At 34.6% G+C, this 19,594-nt stretch overlaps 3 protein-coding genes across 6 annotated transcripts; 2 read left to right on the top strand and 1 right to left on the bottom strand.

Moving 5' to 3' along the window:
- The first annotated feature begins 245 nt into the window (after positions 1–245).
- Positions 246–3,194, top strand: LOC139861291 (heat stress transcription factor A-4c-like). Of its 2 annotated transcripts, none has more exons than XM_071849667.1 (3): positions 246–358; positions 464–775; positions 2,099–3,194. In XM_071849667.1, exons 2-3 carry the CDS (start codon positions 569–571, stop codon positions 3,023–3,025), a joined length of 1,134 nt encoding a protein of 377 aa, XP_071705768.1. In that variant the 5' UTR covers positions 246–358; positions 464–568; the 3' UTR covers positions 3,026–3,194. The 2 variants fall into 2 exon arrangements, with proteins under 2 accessions (XP_071705768.1, XP_071705767.1); XM_071849666.1 differs by having other exon boundaries at positions 250–358; positions 460–775.
- A 1,305-nt stretch (positions 3,195–4,499) lies between these two features.
- LOC139861399 (probable sugar phosphate/phosphate translocator At1g06470) lies at positions 4,500–17,374 on the top strand. 3 transcript variants are annotated; one of them, XM_071849784.1, is made up of 13 exons: positions 4,500–4,588; positions 4,742–5,213; positions 5,301–5,470; positions 5,628–5,713; positions 5,791–5,840; positions 5,925–5,992; positions 6,174–6,274; positions 6,723–6,735; positions 6,833–7,017; positions 7,152–7,238; positions 7,960–8,054; positions 8,257–8,411; positions 17,179–17,374. In XM_071849784.1, exons 2-12 carry the CDS (start codon positions 4,981–4,983, stop codon positions 8,375–8,377), a joined length of 1,209 nt encoding a protein of 402 aa, XP_071705885.1. In that variant the 5' UTR covers positions 4,500–4,588; positions 4,742–4,980; the 3' UTR covers positions 8,378–8,411; positions 17,179–17,374. The 3 variants fall into 3 exon arrangements, with proteins under 3 accessions (XP_071705885.1, XP_071705884.1, XP_071705883.1); XM_071849783.1 differs by lacking the exon at positions 17,179–17,374 and adding an exon at positions 8,615–8,950; XM_071849782.1 differs by lacking the exon at positions 17,179–17,374 and adding an exon at positions 8,554–8,950.
- LOC139864215 (uncharacterized) lies at positions 11,028–12,029 on the bottom strand. Its single transcript, XM_071852799.1, has one exon. It carries the CDS (start codon positions 12,027–12,029, stop codon positions 11,028–11,030), a length of 1,002 nt encoding a protein of 333 aa, XP_071708900.1.
- Positions 17,375–19,594: the final 2,220 nt, after the last annotated feature.

The following is a 19,594-nucleotide window of genomic DNA, read 5'->3' as shown; positions in this document are numbered from 1 at the left end:
TACATAAAAATAGGGAGTATCACGTTTCTGTTACAGACTAACTTTTAAAATTAATTTTAATTATTATTATTAAACAAGGGTATAAGTGGAAGATGAAGGAAAACCACGGACTACTATTTTGGTAATATTGTTGAGATAGGAATATTAGATCCTTTATCACATGCCTTAAGGACATTCGTTAGCTTTTCCCTAATTTATGAAGTATTAAATTATAGAGGTTTACATTTTACCCCAAATTAAAACTTGTTTATTGGAGTATTTTATTTTCAACATTAAAATATTCGATCAACCTCTAAAGCTGTTCAATTTTAGTTTCCAAAGTCAACCCTCTTATCTTCTTCCCCAATCTTGGTCAAAGGTAAAACCTTTATCACAAACTTGCTAATAATTTTCATTGATCTATCTATACCTGCTTACTCTTGCATCCCTAGGTTAGTAATTTTATGCTTCTTGATTCAGGCAGGTTGGTTTGACTTTGACTATCTGAGACTAAGAGTGAGTGGTTGTTAACTGCTGCTTTAGATGCTAGTTAAAAGTATGCAATTGATTGATTGAAGTTGATATTGTAATGGAAGGGGGTTCAAATTCATCACCACCATTTTTGACAAAAACATATGAAATGGTGGATGATCCTTTAACTGATCATATTGTTTCATGGAGTCATACTGGGACTAGTTTTGTTGTTTGGGACCCGCCCGAATTTGCTAGTGAATTGCTCCCTAAGTACTTCAAGCATAACAATTTTTCGAGTTTTGTTCGACAACTTAATACATATGTAAGCATGCTTCTAGCACCTTGTGTTTGTGTTTAATATTTATCCAGTTGTGTTTGGATGTGTGTTTTTAAAGTAATTATTGTGACTTGAAGAATCATTGTTAACTAATGAATAGTTTTGTGTTGATCTCTATAATAACTGGTTTTCTTACACTCATTACATGTTTGTCAATATTTGATAATTTTGCCTCTAAATAGTATCATACCAAATCGTAGTACGGAGTACTATTCAAACACCCCCTTATTGGTTTGACACATTATATGTGTGTATGTGTCACAAGTACAATTACATTTTTAAGGTCCTAGACAATGATATAGTTGAATTTGTCAAATTGTAGATAATGTAAATACCTTAAATAACAGTATTATTTAGGGTCGGAAATGGTCACGGGATAACCCGGTTAGGCAGCGTACACCCCTTTCCCGGGTAGCCTGAACAAGAAAACTTTATGCGTTTACTAAAGTAATACCATATTTGATATAGGAAATGGGAGTGTTGGACAAGTGCAATTACAATTTGAATGAATAATGTATAAAAGGTCTTGAATAGACATATTGTTCATAGTACATACATGCTTGTATTTGAATAGTACAATTACATTTTCTGATGTTATAATTACATTTTTATTGCTATCTAATGAAAATTCAGAATGCGATTCTTGTACCTTAGTTACACTTAATCATTTATGATTACGATGTTAAACCTGATTGAACCTGCTGCCCTGATTTATATTTGCTAGCTTTAGTGTTTTGAAACATATATTTCAGCAATTAGTTGATAACTAAAGACATTAGATAGCCAACTAAACAAATATAAGCTACAATCCTACAATCTTCAGTGATTCTTATTAGGTTATTAATTTAAATACTTAAAGATCATTAATCTAATCTAAGCTCTTAGGAATTTTAGAATAGGTGAACTTGTAGTAGTAAGTATTAGTAACTATCAAGAATTATGATTATGATCTATAAGATATTTTGGTACTTATTGGTTTCTTATTTATGCGTGTGTGTCTCTTATGGCTCTAACGAGTCCAGTCAAGAGTTGAAATTTATAATTTCGGGTCGTGAGCTTACAGTTATGATTATAATTGCTTGTAGTTGATGGAACCTGTCATATATATTTACAAGAATTAGGAATTTTTAGAAACGTATATTTCTTGTTAGTGGTTAATATGTCGCTATACAATTAGAATGCAATAAATTTCACTGTAAATAATTACAATGCTTCACATTGTGTACTCTAAGTCACAATATCTGATTTATGTATGCTCATCTTATGAATTACTTTTATATTTGAATAAATTTGTTATTATTTCTATAGGGTTTTAGGAAGATAGATCCCGATCAATGGGAATTTGCGAACGATGAATTCATAAAAGGACAACGACACCTTCTTAAGAATATTCATCGGCGAAAACCAATCCATAGCCACTCAACAACGCCACAAGCGAGTTCATCTTCAACATTATCCCCATCAGAAAAACAAGAATACGAAGACGATATAAAAAAGTTAAAACACGAAACTAATTCTCTTCGACTTCAGTTACAAACACACAAGCAGGAAAATCAAGAAAAGGAACATAGTTTGGTTTCGTTACACGAGCATTTAAAGAACATACATTCAAAACAGAGAAACATGATGTCGTTTGTTGCTCAATTACTTGAAAAACCGAGAATTTCATCCTCACGTTATTTGGAAATGAACAGCAAAAAGAGAAGGTTGTTGATATCTACGTACTTGCAACATGAAGCGGATGCAGATGAACACGAGAATCTTGATACTCATGCTTTGATAAACAAATTAGAATCATTGATTGCGTTTTGGGTGGAATTTATGAACGACGTCAGAGAAACTTTTGACGAAAAAGCGTATCATTTTGGTTCGAGATTGGATCGTTCGTCCCCAGATTTGAATAAAGTTAACAGCCCTACAGTTTCGTTGGTCTACATGAATCAAGATTCTCAAGCGAAATCTTCAGGGATCGATGTGAATGCGGAACCTATTGGTGCTACGGTAGCTGCTAGTGGAGAGGGTAACAGTACACCGCCAGTGCAACAAGTACAAACGGGAGCAAATGACGTTTTCTGGGAACAGTTTCTGACTGAAACGCCAGGCGGCGGTGACACGCAGGAGGTTCAGTCTGAACGACGATATGTTATTAAATCTTTGTGGAATAATAATGTTGTAGATAAAATTACGGAGAAGATGGAAAATCTTAGTCCTTCAGGTAAGCTTGACGTTCGATGATCTTAGTGAGTTGAAGTTCAAACTCAACTTACTCTTTCGCGTTTACTTCTCTTGTAATCGTTGTTGATCGTTCTTGTTAATCGTTATAGATTTTGTATTGTTATTGTTAATGGGGATGTGGTTTGAAGGTTATAGTTTTGTTATCTATGCAGTGTTAAAATCTCTTAAAAATTAGTGATAGTAATCTACTATTTTACCTATACTTCTAATACTCCATTCGGTCCCTGAATCTATTGTTCATCTGTTCTAAAAATAATATACTGCATAGTCAAAGACTCTAAGGGCAGGCTTCGTGTTCAGGATGATCGGATGTGTTCAGGATGATCGGATGAGAGATTCCTCGTGACTTCGAGAAATCAGTCAAGAAGAAAGCAACCGTTCACGTCGGGAATCAAGGTTTTTGATGTAGTTGCAAGGTCGAGCTTGTTTGGTAATCTTCTCTGGGAACCCGCCGCCGCATATGTCGAAAAAGAGGGAGCAGCGAAGGAAGAACAACCGTTTTACTTTAGCACATGATGTGGCGGGTTTGGCTGGGTAACATAATGGAAATGTATCGGACTGGAAATCCTGGAATGACGGTTCGACCCCGTCCTTGGCCTCGAGGAGTGGTGTGCAGCACGGAACTTGAATCAATCTTTTGGCATATAATATAGGAAGCTAATGCTATGTCGACCTTAGCGGGTACTTGATGACGATGAGCGACCACTTTCTTTGGGGATTGTGAATAGAACATAACTTTGACTCTTAACAAATTGAATTTGAATTCAAGTTAGGATTACAATTTTCAATATTGAATTTTAGATCGTACACCAAATACAAGCCTAGAAACTGTTTTTTTTTTCTCGGCTAAAAATAACGATTTTTATTAAAAACTAAGAACCTTCATTTATGAAAGAACCTAAAAACTGATATAAACAGACCAAACTAAGAAATGGCCTGATTCCAATAAACAGAACACAACCCGCTAACTAGAACCGGTAAACGGGCACCAAATCAACATCTCAAAACCACAAAAACAAACATAACAAGCTACAATCTACAAAGAACAATACGACTATAACAGAAATTCTAGCAAACATACCTACAAAAACAACCCCTACCAAACTAATATGTGAACTTGCAGAAATATATTAACTACCTTTTTTATTTAAATAAATTTCTCTATTTTTGTTGTTTAAATACTGTTACTTCTGTTTCATGTAAGTCGACATATTTTCAAGCTAATTCATAAATTGATGTGGTAACTCGAATACTAATCGGGTTACCCGACTCACCCACATTCGGATCGATTGGATTATTATTTAGACAAAAATACACAATATCTAAGGAGCCAGCCAATCAAATAACTTGAAATTTACTAAAAGTAAGGCATCCCATTCACTTTACGTAGAGACACGACAACTTGAAAAACAGAGACAACGTTGACAACCGATAACTAACCTAAATAATAAACATTAAAACCCACCCACCCACCCACCACTTGGTTCTTTCTTTTTTTCTCCACAAGATCTCTCTGTGTTTCTTGAAATTTTCACAATCTTTATGAATTCATAACATACCCAGGTATGTTTTTCATCCATTTTTGGTTACTTGCTTCAATACTTACATATGCTATGATATATATACTTAATTTTTTTGGTTTACTTTATGTTGTATTTAACTTCATTGAGCAGCAAAAGATTTTAATTTCTGATTTATAACATTGGATCAAAGCAGGTTAATGTTTACAAGATTTGGATCAGTTGGGTCTGTGAGCTTGTTTAATATTTCAAAAGATCTTGAACTTTGTTGTAATTTAGTAAGCTAAAGGTTGAATTTTTATGGGGTTAGGGTTATGAAACTGAATTGAAGAGATTGAAGGATTAGATTAAAGAAAAATTGAATCTTGGATTTGGGATTGTTTAAAGAAATTGTTTGACATTATGAGAATTTAGATCTTGGTGTAAAGTATCAAGATGAATGGTGGTAGTAGTGATACTGAATTGGCTCCTACTCTTAGTCCTAGGCGAGTGAATGTAAACGAAAAACGTGTTTCGTTCGGTATCGAAAACGATGATTCGAATAGCGAGTTGAAGTATCCGAATTCTAATTATGTTGAGAGATCCAAGAGTCCCATTATCGTTGCTGATATACTCAAGACATTGTTTTTGATACTTGTGTGGTATACATTCAGCACATTCTTAACATTGTAAGTCTACTTGTTACTATAACTTGTTTTTTTACTATAGTAATTATAAGTATGAGTCTTTTAATGTGTTTTTGAACATGGTAATAGGTATAATAAAACTTTATTGGGAGATGATATGGGAAAGTTTCCTGCTCCTATGTTAATGAACACTATTCATTTTTCGATGCAAGCAGTTTTTGCAAATGCGGTTACGTACTTGTGGTCTGAACGTTTTCAACCGACTGTAACTATGTCATGGAAGGACTACTTTATGAGAGGTAATAATATCTAATAAATATCCTTATGTAGTTTCATGTTCTTGTATATTGTACGCAATTAGACGTTATGACGAGTTTCAAGTTGTGCATCTTTTTAGGTTGATATTGTAGGTGTAATATTCTTGTACATTTGACAGATCCGCTTTGACTTTCACAGTTGTACCAACGGCTCTTGGAACAGCACTGGATATTAATTTGAGCAATGCGTCACTTGTTTTTATTTCTGTCACATTTGCCACCATGGTCTGTTATCATATACTCTCCACTTTATTTTGAATTGTTGGGTAGAAAAGTTATATGTTTTTTCTTTCATTTTGCAGTGTAAATCAGCTGCTCCGATATTTCTACTTATATTTGCTTTTGCATTCAGGTAATTTTTTTTCATAAATCTTGAAGTGTTATTACTATTTATCAAAGCAACTGATTTTTGAATATATATCAATTTGTTATGTAGGTTGGAGTCTCCAAGCTTAAAGCTTTTGGGCATTATGTTGATAATATCCATTGGGGTGTTATTGACAGGTATTATATCTCATTTCAGAATAGTGAATATAACTGCTGTTGCTGTTTTGAACTTTAGACGATTATGACTTTGTTTATGTAATATAATATAACCAATAAGTATGTCTGATAGTAATAACTACGAACTTCACATTATGTTAAATGCCCGTAATAATTTGTTGTATCATGATGATTATTACAGTTGCAAAAGAGACAGAATTTAATTTGTGGGGTTTCATTTTTGTTATGCTTGCGGCTGTTATGTCTGGTTTCCGTTGGAGCATGACTCAGATCCTGCTTCAGGTACAGATCAACTCTTATTAGGAATCTTATAGGTAGCATTGACTAAATGGTCGGTTTAGGTTGACCCAATACACTTTCTGTCCAATAGTTTCAAAATTTTTGTTGCATAATTAGTGTTTTATGCAAGTTTGTAATAGTTACACTATTTCAAGAATAATAGTAATGAATGTTTTATGGTCATGAATACACTTTAGGCAATTTTTGACGCCCCATTTACTTGATAAATTTTTATTTTTCCCATTAGAGATAATTTGAAATCCAAACCAACCCATTTAAGTGTCAATGGGTTGAAATCGTCTTCTCTATGACAACTATACAAAAAAAAATACTACTACTTTATATTTATTCTCTTATTTCTTTTTTAATTTTCCATTTTACTTAAACATGCTTGAATCTTTGCTGGGTTGGGCAACAAATTGGTCTACTTTGATTCTCATCCAACTCAAAGAAAGAAGTTTATGGTAAGTACTTTCCTTTTATTTAAAATTCCAATTTTAATAATACTGTTGTTGATATTGTTGGTATTTACTTAAAATTGTATTGCTTATAAATAAACAGGTTTGAAAAATCCACTTACTTTAATGAGCTATGTCACTCCTGTAATGGCCTTGTTAACTGCTTTACTATCTCTCGCTCTCGATCCATGGCATGAATTCAAAAGTAGCACCTATTTTGACAGCTCGGGTCATATCGTCAGGACTTTTTTCCTTATGCTTTTTGGAGGAACTCTTGCCTTTTTTATGGTAATATTTTTCTTTAAATGTTTAATAATAATAATCCCTAATTTTTAACAGTATGTTGCAACATATGAAAAGAACTATTAACCGTTCATATTTTTTTTATTTTTAAAAATGGGCTTTTTTCATAATGATTGCAGGTAATAACAGAGTACATCCTTGTTTCAGTAACAAGTGCAGTAACAGTGACTATTGCTGGAGTTGTAAAGGAAGCAGTCACTATACTGGTATTGTGCAATTTTTAATGCTTGGATGATACAACATGATCAATATACCTTGCGTTTACTTAACCAAAAATCTTAATGTTTGATGCGATTTAGAATATAGTAGTTTTTTAAGCGAGAATGTAAATTACATACCCCATTACTTACGAATCTGTAACCCATGAGTCCCTGACTAATTCAAGATACTCACTTAGCACCAGGCTAATGATATTTCTCATTAAATGGTTTTCTAAAGTGTTGGATGTGTGTTTTGTATGTGACCGCGTGATTATGATCAATCATGATGGGTTTATTCATATAGCGGGTTGTAGGAGATAGTGTTTGGTTGTTTTGTTACATAGCATCGTGATAACCAGATTATTAGTTTGTGAGATGCAAACATAAACGGGTAAACGGATAGGGTTTTCTTATTCAGACCAGGCTGGAGTATTTTTTAATTAGATGCAAGTCTAACCGGTGCAACCCGTGACCATTTTCGACCCTTTTCCTCGGCCACCCCAACTACTAGGCTAATTTGAGATGGTTTTGTGAGTTTCAGATTCTTGTTATTCTATTAATTGATAAATAAATAATAAGAACTACAAGACCTTGTTATGATAATTAATAAGATTTACAAGACCTTCTTATCTAATACATATATCTTTGTTCAATAAATATGCTACTTGTACATATCAATTATCATGTATGTTGTTACATGCTTAATGATTTTTTTGCTCATATTCAGGTTGCCGTGTTTTACTTTCATGATGAATTTACATGGCTTAAAGGAGGTGGCCTAGTCACAATCATGTTTGGTGTGAGTTTATTCAACTGGTACAAGTAAGTGATATCACAAAAAAACACAAACTCTTCTTTCATGTGCACCTTTTGTTTTGGCTAGTATGAGTTTATATAACTTTTAACATTAAAGACTGTATACAACAACAACAACAACAGACCCAATCCCACATGTGAAAAAGACTGTATATTTTATGATATCTGTTGAGTTTTGATATGTATCCTTTTTTGTCATATATATCAGGTATCAGAAGTTGCATAAAGATAAATTAGGTGTAGGTGACCTGTCAGGTTCTCAAAGCGCTATCCCTGCAAAATATGTTATTCTTGAGGAGGAAATGGATGACGAGGAAACTGGTCCATAACCGCCTGTTTATCACCATGTTTATCGCACAAGACGTAAGATTTTTAACCCAAATGATAAACTACTAATAGTATGTGATTAATTATTTGTTACTCCTTGTAGAGAACACATTTCTTGTTTTTTAGAAAACCAACCACACATCTTGCAGTTCTGACTCACACTCTTACAAATCTTTAGGTACGTTGATAGGTAGATATACATAGTTTCATGCTCGTTTTATGTTTTTCATTGCCGCAAGGGAAATTAGCCCAGATGATTAACGTCGAGCAAACAAAGCTTATTTCTTAAAGAGGGAGAGAGATCCAAGTTATTACGATGAATTACATGTAAACACGAGTGTGAACTATAAAAGTGTACACTACTAAATGCAGCCATTTTTGTTTCCATTTGGTTTTTTTTTTTCACTGGAGAAACATACTGCAATCATCATTATTATTATTATACATATACATATGATCAGGATATCAATTTTGTATTCAATTTTGTTTCTTGTTGACATTGCACAACAATTGAATCTTTGTTATCTTGTTGTAAAAGACCTTATGCAGTACATGTTGATTTTTAACAAAGACAAGTTTAGTATCGTGGGTTTTGCTTAAATTAGTTTCGAAGGGTATGTTTGAAAATTTAACTTTTTTTTTTCTTTCTTTTGTACTTATATTTTCATAAACTGCAGCATTTTACTCTATCTTAAGTACTTTTTTTTCTTTTTTTTTTTGGGTAAAGGGTTACCCGGCGAAGCTTTTATTAATGATAATAAAAGAATAAATGATTACAATGAAGCGCAAGAGCTATAAGTGAGCCTTAAAGCAACAAAAAAAACCAACCAAAGCAAACAAAAACCTCCAACAAGCTAAAGAAAGCATGAATAAGAATGCGTGGAGGGCTAGAATAAGAATTGTCGAGTAGGGTTGCTTTCTATTTTATTATTTGTATTATTATTATTATTAGTATTACTATTATTATTACTTTATTATTATTATTATTATTATTATTATTATTATTATTATTATTATTATTATTATTATTATTATTATTATTATTATTATTATTATTATTATTATTATTATTATTATTATTATTATTATTATTATTATTATTATTAGTGTATTTTTATTAGGATTATTACCGGTTTCATTGCCATTTTTATTAGTATTGATTATTACTAGTATTATTTTTATGTTATTATTACTATTAATATTATTTCTATTATTTCTTTTTACTTTCACCACTATTATTTACTATTATTATCATAATTGTTGTAGTTTTAATATAAATATAAATTATTAAAATTATTATTATTAGTTTTATTAATATTAATATTATTATTTCTTCTAGTAACTTTTAATAGCTACTATTATTTGTATTATTACTTCTATCTTTACTATCCGTTTTATGTACTTGTAGCATTACTTGTAGACTTTTTTTTTTTTTTTTTTTTTTTTTTTTGAGTATGCATGTATGTTTGTATGTATGTTTAAACGTTTGTTTGTATGAACTCTTGTTTATGGTTGTTTGTTGTTATGTTATGGAGGTATGCTTTTCTTGTATGTTTGCTTATGTAGGTACGTTTGTATGTAGGTAAGGATGTATGTATCTAAGTGTATATGTAAATGGTACGTACGTAGATTTGTATGCTTATGTAGATATGTATGTATGATTGCATGTATGTGTGGATATAGGTATGTATGTACGTACAAGTTTCATGTATGTATGTAGTTTTGCTTTTGTACGGATGTATATAGGTATGTATGTAGGTGTGTTTTTTGTGCGTGTGGGTGTTTTGGGAATGTTGTGTGGTGTGTGTTTTCGGGGTGTTTGTGTGGGTGTGGGTGTGGGTGTGGGTGTGTGTGTGAGGGTGTGGGGGTGTGTGTATGTGGGTGTGTACTTGTGGGTGTGGGAAGGTGGGTGGGGGTGGGGGTGGGGTGTGTGTGTGTGTGTGAGTGCGTATCGCATCGTTCGGTGCATCTTGGGGCCATTAGGACGGAGGACGACCTTCTTTGCTTTTGAGCTTCGTTGGTTTTCTTTTAGTTGTATGGCTTCGGGAATGTCTACCGTAAAGGTGCATGAGTGGTGTTTGGTTTGTCCCAGGTGGTTGGCTCTTTGCGTGCGCAACAACTTTCACCTGGCATGCCTCTCGTGTTATGTTCACAAGGTCTTTGGCTCTATTATTCGAGGCAACAACAAGCGTCGATTTGTGGCGTCTTGACTGCCGATTAGAGCCTAAATTAATTTTCAGGCAGGTTTAAATACCCATGGAAATTTGATTCCTACCATTTCCATGGCCTATATTTTTTACTCTCACTTTTATTTATTTATTTATTTTTATTTATTTATTTATTTATTTATTTATCTATTTATTTATTTATTTTTTTTATTATTTATTTATTATTATTTTTTTAATATATAGGCCGGAGGTCCGCACGGAAGCAATCTCTCTACTCTGGGGTAGGGAGAGGGATGACGTTCTCTTCATGCGGGTAGAGAATTTTTTCTCGACTCGTGGATAGAGAAACGACTTCTCTTCTATTCTAGGATAGAGGAAGGATTGTCTACATCTAACCTCCCCCATACCTCGCATATGCGGGATTGGGTATTGTTGTTGTTGTTGTAAGCTAAAGAAAGCATGAAACACCAACAACCCACAAGAACTAATTTAACTTCCACGCAATCTTGATCTGTCGAACTTGTCTTGAATCTTTAAATCTGACCGTCATGATCTTCATACGAACCGTAGAATAAATATCTTCAAATAATCTGTCTTTTAAACGCACTTTCCCTTTGAATAACCTGTCGTTCCGCTCTTGCCAAATAAAATACACCGAAGCAGCAAACATTAATTTAGCCACCACACCCGAAGCGCTATTAATCGAAACATTAGCTAACTCGTTAGAGACAAGCTGCCAATCATAACTGCTACTCATATTAAGCATCATTTGTTGCACTTTGTCCCATACCTCTCTAGAGTAACAACAATCAAAAAACAGATGAGCGTGTGAGTCCGGGCATAACTTACACAACGGGCATAAAAGCACTTGATTATGAACCTCCCAAGCTTTCATTTTATCATGAGTCTTTAATTTTTCTCTCATTAGAAGCCACGCTACAAAAGCATGCCGAGGAATAGATTGGGTGAACCAAATAACTCTGAACCAATTCACTTTAACAGCCCTTGAACGAATGTCTTCATAAGAAGTTGCAACCGAAAAATCAGACAACGACCCATCTACTCCTCTCCATTTGATAGAATCATGTGTATCAGTCAACACAGGCACATGAATTTGAAGGAGTTGAGGGTATTTATGGTACCAAAAAATAGGCCAAGACCATTGTTCATTTAAAGTAATATCACCGACCTTTGAATAAGGATGAAATTCAGCTCCATTTATGTCGCGCCATGACACAAAATTAAAAAGAGGACCTGCTACATCCCAAACATCAAACCATGCAAGAGAGTCTTGGCCATTCCCAATCTTATGAAAAAAATGCTTATGAATCACGTTTCGTGTCATTAAAATCTTTCTCCAACTCCAACTAACATCCGGTTTAATAGGGACCTCCCAAAACGATTTATCTTTTAAATGATAAACATGAACCCATTTCACCCACAATGATTCCTTGTGGTGTAAAATACGCCAAACATGAGTTGCCATAAGAGCAATGTTCCAATATTTCAATCTTTTAATTCCCAAACCACCTTCATCTTTTGGTAAACACAAGTCATCCCATTTTACTTTTGCCTTTCCTTTCTTCATATCTCCCTGCCTTTCCTTTCTTCATATCTCCCTGACACCACAAAAAACCGCGAAGCAATTTTTCAATATCTTTGATAATAGCATCGGGCAATATGAAAACCGATGACCAATAAACTTGCATTGAGGTAAGGACCGAAATAATAAGTTGAACTCTCCCGGCAAAGGACAAAAACTTATTTTTCCAATCATCAACCTTTTTCTTCACTCTCTCCACCAAAACTTTACAGTCCCGATATAGCAGGCGCGGAGAAACCAAAGGGACTCCCAAGTATGTGACCGGAAGAACCCCCTCGTCAAATGGTAAAATCTGAATGATTTGCGCCTTAACTGATGAAGGAACATTTGCAAAAAAAACCGTGCTCTTCGAAAGACTAGAATTTAACCCCGAACATTCTTTGAATTCTTCTAAACCTTCTTTAATAGATTTAACTGAATCCACATTAGCATAAGAAAACAAGAATAAATCGTCGGCAAAACATAGATTAATAATTTTCAAATCATCGCATTTTGGGTGGTACTTGAAGCCCTCTGTTTGAGCCATTTTTCTCATTAACATCAAAGAAAAAACCTCCATCACTAACGCGAATAAATAAGGAGACATAGGGTCACCCTGTCGAAGCCCTCTTTTTCCAATAAAATAGCCATGCATTTCTCCGTTAATATTGATAGAAAAAGATGTTGTTGTTACACATCGCATAATCCACTTGATCATCAAACTAGGGAAACCAAAACCTTTCAACACCTTCCTTAAAAACTTCCAGTCCACTGTATCATACGCCTTTTGAATGTCAACTTTAAAAGCACATCTTGACACTCCTCTATCCAGTTGGTAATTTTTCATAATCTCTTGCGTCAGAAGAATATTATCAGATATTCTCCTCCCTGGAATGAAAGCGGACTGGTTTATACTCACAATATCTTCTAGGCTCGATTTTATACGATTTGTAATCACTTTGCTTATACACTTGTATATGACGTTGCAACACGAGATAGGCCTGTATTCCGACACCTTTGAAGGAGATTGAACCTTAGGAATTAGGGCGATAACAGTGTGGTTGAGTTCCTTTAGCAGTCTTCCATTATGAAAGAAGTGTTTAATTGCTGTACTTACATCCGAACCAATAATATCCCACGATTTTTTAAAGAAAAACGATGAAAAACCATCGGGGCCCGGCGATTTACTATCACCAATGTCAAATATAGCTGCTCGGATTTCTGCATCAGAAATATCACGGATCATAGCAGCAGCCTTCAACGAATCAATCCTTCTTGTAAATAAATTTTGAGGCTCCACTATATCTGCACAGTTTTTTGCCAAGCCAAGAAAATTAGAAAAATGAGTAACAATAGTATTGGGAACCTGCCTTCCTTCAACCATATCTCCTTGTGGATTTTCAATAGCTTGAATCCTGTTTCGATGTACTCTCCCACGAACAACTTTATGGAAATAGTTAGAATTACTATCTCCCACACGTAACCATTCCACCTTCGCTTTTTGCTTCAAAAAACATTCCTCTTCTATAAGAGCTTCTATATATTTGTGCAGAATCTCCCCTTCCCTCCTTCTTTTCTCAATACAATGGGGATCATCATCTAGCTGCTTCTGAGCTTCTTCTAAGTCCTTGCGCACATCAGTAACATTCTTATTGAGATTGCCCTTTAACCACATCAATTTCCTAAGGGGTTTCTTAAGTAACCTTAATCTTTTTACCACCTTAAACATCATGTGTCCTTGAATCTCAGCATTCCATCCCTCTTGCACAATTTTTAAAAATTCAGAGTGTTCAGCAATATAATTGTTAAACTTAAATGGCTTATGTTTAGTCTCTTCTGAAATAGGAATCTTTAAAATTGCTGGACAATGATCAGAGATGCGATAGGCCTGAAAAACCACATGGGAGTCTATAAATTTATCTATAAAAGCATCATTCGCCATGACTCTATCTAGTTTTTTCAACATCCCCGTGTCTGAATTAGGCCTTTGGTTCCATGTAAATCGAAATCCTGAATGGTTCACATCAACCATCTGAATAGCCTTAACACACTCTTTGAATTCATACATCGAAATAGTAACTCTAGACGACCCCATAGAAGACTCATCAGTACTTAAAGATGCATTAAAATCACCCATGATAACCCACGGCTCTATCCCCACAACAGAATTATGCATGATTAATTCCCGCCATAAAGGCCTTCGCTGAATGTACTTGTTCGCCGCATAAACAAACGAGACAAAAAAATAGAATTATCCAAACTCGATTTGACCTTACAATGGATTGCTTGGTCAGAAGCAGCTAGCACCATCAATTGAACAGTAGAAGGGTTCCAACCAATAATAATCCTAGTACCCCCCATATAGAAGTCCAATACCATGAAGGAAACACTAAATTACAAATACGACTTAACTTTTCTATAGCTACATGCGATTCCAAAATGGCACATATACTCAACTTATTCCCTACCATAACCTCATGAACCTCACTTTGTTTCGGGAGACGGTTCAAGCCTCGAATATTCCATGACGCCACATTAATCATGTAAACCGACAAGACCGGGAGTGCTTGCCCCCTCAGAAGTTTTTGCCGCCATGAATCTAGCTGTTTCATCTAGACAAGGTTCCACGTCATTTATTTGATCCTCCTGGTCCTCTTGATTTTCTTTTCCATTTACCACCTCTTGTATTTCACCTTCCTCATTACATTTATTCAGTGTTTCAAATGGATTTAACATAGCATAATTATTTTTTCTCTCACTTGTACTAGCAATATTCGTATCCACTTGGGTAGTTTTATTACCTGTTGTCTTTGGCCGATAAACAAACTTCTGCTTTACCTTTCCCACATACACCCCATTTTTAGTTACAGCTTGATTATGCCCATCAGCTTTCATTGGCCCTTTTCCATACTTAACTTGTTTAAACCCATCGCTTGTAGCAACAACTGTACTAGTATCAACCTTTATCATTCTCGGACATTCAGCATCTCTATGACCAAATATTTTACAACACGAACATCTCGGTGGGCGCCATTCATATTCAACTTGTAACATCCCGCCTTTTTCCGTTTACTTTCCGTTTATTCATTTTAAAGTCCGTTATATATTTATAACATCTTCCGTTGATACGCGTTTTAAATTATCTCGTTTAGGTAATTCACGCACCGAATGAAACTAGAGGGACCAAACTTGCCAAATAACCAAACCTTTGACTAGGTCAAAGGGTCAACACTTCACTCTCATCCATTCATTTCTTCCCTTTCACTTTTACTACTTCCTTTTTCTCTCAAGAACACCAACAAGAATTCATCATCTAAATTCGGATTTGGAAGCTAGCAACAAAACAAATTGCATTTTTGGAATCCTTGCAACTTCCTCTTCGATTCCATACCGATTTCATTACATTTGGGTAACTTTTTAAAATCACTAGATTTTGTATTCTTGATGTTTTTAACTTATAAAGTTGTTAATTAGTGTCTATGGCTCAAGTCTAACATGAATATATGATTTATATGCCCGATCTCGTTGTTTTAGTGTAACTAGCATGAACATGAAAAGTGTGTGTTTGATTTTGAGTTTTGGATGATTTAATGTTGTTGTTATGATAAAGTGCAAGTATTAAATATGTTCCTAGTATCACTAGCTTCAATTGGATGTGTAGGTTGCTTTAGAAAACTTCATAAACTTGATTATTGATTTTGGTGGATTTGGGTTAGGGTTTGATGAACTTGAAATGAACCTTTGATGCTTTGAATGACATGAGATGTTATTAGTAAGTGTTTAGTTGTATTGTATGTTTAATTATCTTCGAAACGACATATCTTTCGTGTAAATTGGTTGCCCGAATCATTGAATTGCATTTATGAACTTGAATGCATTAAATGATGAGCATTGAATATGATTTGGGTTGTTGCAAGTATTGAATTAATTGTTGAAATGTGTTTAGTTGTTTTCCTCGTCAAAATACCTTTCCGATGATATAAAATACATGTTTTGGTTGTTTGCGGGTCATAAATTGGGAATGTTTGAAGTTTGGTTCGTGCATTTATTTGTTGCAGCAGAAACAGGGTCTGCATACCAATCTGGACGCCGTCCAGATTATTGGACGCCGTCCAGGCCTTCAATGCTGGACGCCGTCCAGCAAATCTCGACGCCGTCCAGTTACACTGCCAGTTTCTGTTTTGTTTTATCATTTTACGAAAAATGTTTGCTATGCTACGCACCTCCGATTCACATGTAACCTGTTCTAACATGATCATATATGATTAAAAACCTCAGAAAAATAGTTCGGGACCCGACCCGAACTTGTTGACTTTTCGTTGACTTTGACCCGACCAAAGTTGACTTTTAATCAAACTTAACCAAATAATTATGCGATCATTCTAACATGCTTTTATACTTGTACCTTGCATGAAACATGACAATTTGATTCACATGCTATTATAATAGTCTTAACGAGCCATAGGACTAATTGAACACTTTGACCGACCGTGTTTACCGATATTGATACAAACCTATTTGTTTAGGTCAAGACTAGCATTCGTTCTTGCACACGTTTACTTGTTGAAGTACTTTTACATACGTGCACTCAAGGTGAGATCATAGTCCCACTTTTACTCTTTTGAACTTACAATTGGGATGAGAAAACATAAACGTTTCTTTTTACTAAGTGAACACAAGTACAGGAAAACAAACATTCTACATACGAGTTTGAACAAAAATCCTCAATTCGATTATCATTAGTTACACTTGCCGGGTGTAAGCGAGAACTTATGTTATATGGCCATATGGGTTTGACAAACCCTCATTCAGGCGGTTCGCTACCGTCTACGAATGAAATATATTTTAGAGAAACAGTGTATGTTCTAACACTATTGTGATGGGGTTCTATGGAAGGAATGTTAAGCATTGATAATTGGGTGCTCGTGAAACAAATTTTGGAATGGTTTACTATTATATCAATGTTACAAATCTTGTGGTTCACTTGTACTTACTTACTTAAACCTATGATTTCACCAACGTTTTCGTTGACATATTTCTATGTTTTTCTCAGGTCCTTGAACGTTTTGTGATACATGCTTCCGCTCATTACTTTTGATACTTGCTTGGATGTCGAGTATACATGCATACGTGGAGCGTCTTTTGGCTACTTTCAAATTGTGTCGCATATGTTTCAATTGTACTTTAAACTTTGTTATGTAACTAGTTGTCGAACTACTTTGTAAACCTTGAAACATCTTTACTTTTGAAATGAATGCGACATACTTTTGGTAAAATGTTGTTTTAAAGACTTATGACCACGTAACGGGACCTAAGTAGACGGCGCCGTCAATGACGATTTTGTCGGGTCGCTACACAACCTTTATCTCATCAATTGTTTTCTCGCCCTCTATCTCGTTCGGTGTAGCCACCTTCAACATATCCCGTAAATCAGTTTCAGACGATATTTCAATCATTGCCTTTGCATAGTTCGGTCTACCCCATGCCTCAAGGCACATGGTAGACGTATATGAGTCTAACATTAGTGGATTACCCAGTTTGGACGCAATCATACTTAAACTCGTTTCATTGAAACCGGCTAAAGGGACATCATGTAGCTTCACCCAAATTGGGACCTTTGTTAAATCTTCCTTGGTTAGTGAAATATTCGGTGACCATTTATTAAGTATAATAGGTACCATGCGAATCATCCACGGGCCACTTTCCATAACACCCATTAATCCTTGTTCAGTAGCAAACTTGAAAAAGTAGAAGCCTTTTGCGTTCATCATTGTTTTTTCAATGCCAAACTTTTTCCAAGCGTTCATAACATAATTGTGTACAGCAGGGAAAGGCAATCTATGTCCCAAAAAATATCCATATAAAGTATTTTTGTACCTCATGGTTGCCTCCTGTATTGATTCAATAGGCAGAACAACGTCTACTTCATTATCTGTATTCACTTGTTGAATCAAACGAAAATTTACCTTCTTTTGTTTATTTTTTGATCCAACAACAGCCTTGATGTATGAAAACATTTTCAGGTTAGCCCCTGACTTGTTTAGTTCTACATCACCATTCTTTCCCAATAGTGGAAACTCATCATCTTTAGCCTTGTATACATCATATTCATCCCAAGTATCAACAGAATGGACACTAACCTTGTCATCTTCCTTCGGTACATCTTTTGTTCCAGATAACATCGATTCTAATTTATTTTCAATCCCCTGCATCTCTTCTGATTCTTCCTGTTCCTTAGGATTAGGTTCCACAGATTGTGGACAATAGTTTACATGTGTATCGTTTTGAATCTTTGAAGATAGTTCGGTTTCATCATCCGACAAATTGTCACTTCCTCCAGATCCCTTCAAATCTAAATCAATTTTTCTATTGCGTAATAGTAGACCTGGCAATTGTGACCCATACACTCAAATTCGGGTCAAATGGGTCAAACTTTCAGGTCAATTGGGTCTTGAGAAAAATTAAGCCTAAAAATGTAAATTAAAACTTAAAAAAAAGATCTAAATGTGTTTCTCTCCAACCTATTAAGTCCTATAAAAAAACTGAAGGAACGGGTCTAATGGGTATCAATACTCAAAAATCAATAAATAGAAATGGGTCAAATGGGTTTTGTGAACGGGTCAAATGGGTCGAGCACAAAATGTTTCATCCGTCAAAAGTTTATGAAAGCATTTATGGTTATATCATTTATTATGTTTATTAATAGTTCTTATGTATATATAATAAATAATAATAACTAAAATAATGTAATAAATGTAAAAAAAAAAAGCGATGTAACCCATTTGACCCAACTGACCTGTGACCCGTTTCGACCCATTACCCAAACCGACCCAACCTGAACCATTTTGACCCGTTTGACCTATGACCCATTTCAACCCAAAACCATATTGACCCGTTACCCAAACCGACCCAACCTGACCCGTTTGCCAGGCATACGTAATACCCTAGTCCCCGTTTGTATACCTGTTTTGCTCTTCTTACCTCCAGAATTCTTGCCCATGGTAAATCTCCCACGTATATATATCAGATCTTAAAGATCAAATTAATGAACATTTGAAGTTTTTCTGCTAATCACTTCAGATGTAGTGTGAACGCACTGTTTTTTTTTTTGAATATGTTATTTTTTTAGTTCTCTATCTTAAGTACTTAAAGGCTTTTATAAACTAACTTCTATTCTATAAGGATTTTAGAGACTTCCGTAACACCTTTTGATAAATCTACCACAAGTATGCATTAATGAGTTGTAATGTACAACTTGTTAAAGCATATTTGTGGTGAATTTATAAAAAATGTGATGGAAATGTTATTACCCTTATTTTTTCAAAAAGTCTAGCTGAATTTAATTTATCAAATATAAAATAACTTTCCCAAGAAGTCTACCATCATACCTAGGGATGAGCGTGGTACTGTATTGATACCGAACCGGTTGGTAGTACCGAATACGGTACCGATATACTCGGTTCGGTACC

This window comes from Rutidosis leptorrhynchoides, chromosome 8 (assembly GCF_046630445.1).
Source record: "Rutidosis leptorrhynchoides isolate AG116_Rl617_1_P2 chromosome 8, CSIRO_AGI_Rlap_v1, whole genome shotgun sequence".
In the NCBI taxonomy this organism is placed as follows: domain Eukaryota; kingdom Viridiplantae; phylum Streptophyta; class Magnoliopsida; order Asterales; family Asteraceae; genus Rutidosis; species Rutidosis leptorrhynchoides.
Note: the sequence above shows the minus strand (reverse complement) of the source record. Positions and strands in the feature narration are given on the sequence as shown.

Excerpts from the sequence above, each read along its gene's own strand:
- LOC139861399 (XM_071849784.1), top strand. The coding sequence starts at position 4,981 with ATGAATGGTGGTAGTAGTGATACTGAATTGGCTCCTACTCTTAGTCCT. Across the intron at positions 5,841-5,924 it reads ATATTTGCTTTTGCATTCAG|GTTGGAGTCTCCAAGCTTAA; the intron begins GTAATTTTTTTT and ends TTTGTTATGTAG. Across the intron at positions 7,239-7,959 it reads AGGAAGCAGTCACTATACTG|GTTGCCGTGTTTTACTTTCA; the intron begins GTATTGTGCAAT and ends GCTCATATTCAG.
- LOC139861291 (XM_071849667.1), top strand. The coding sequence starts at position 569 with ATGGAAGGGGGTTCAAATTCATCACCACCATTTTTGACAAAAACATAT. Across the intron at positions 776-2,098 it reads TTCGACAACTTAATACATAT|GGTTTTAGGAAGATAGATCC; the intron begins GTAAGCATGCTT and ends TTATTTCTATAG.
- LOC139864215 (XM_071852799.1), bottom strand. The coding sequence starts at position 12,029 with ATGGCAACTCATGTTTGGCGTATTTTACACCACAAGGAATCATTGTGG.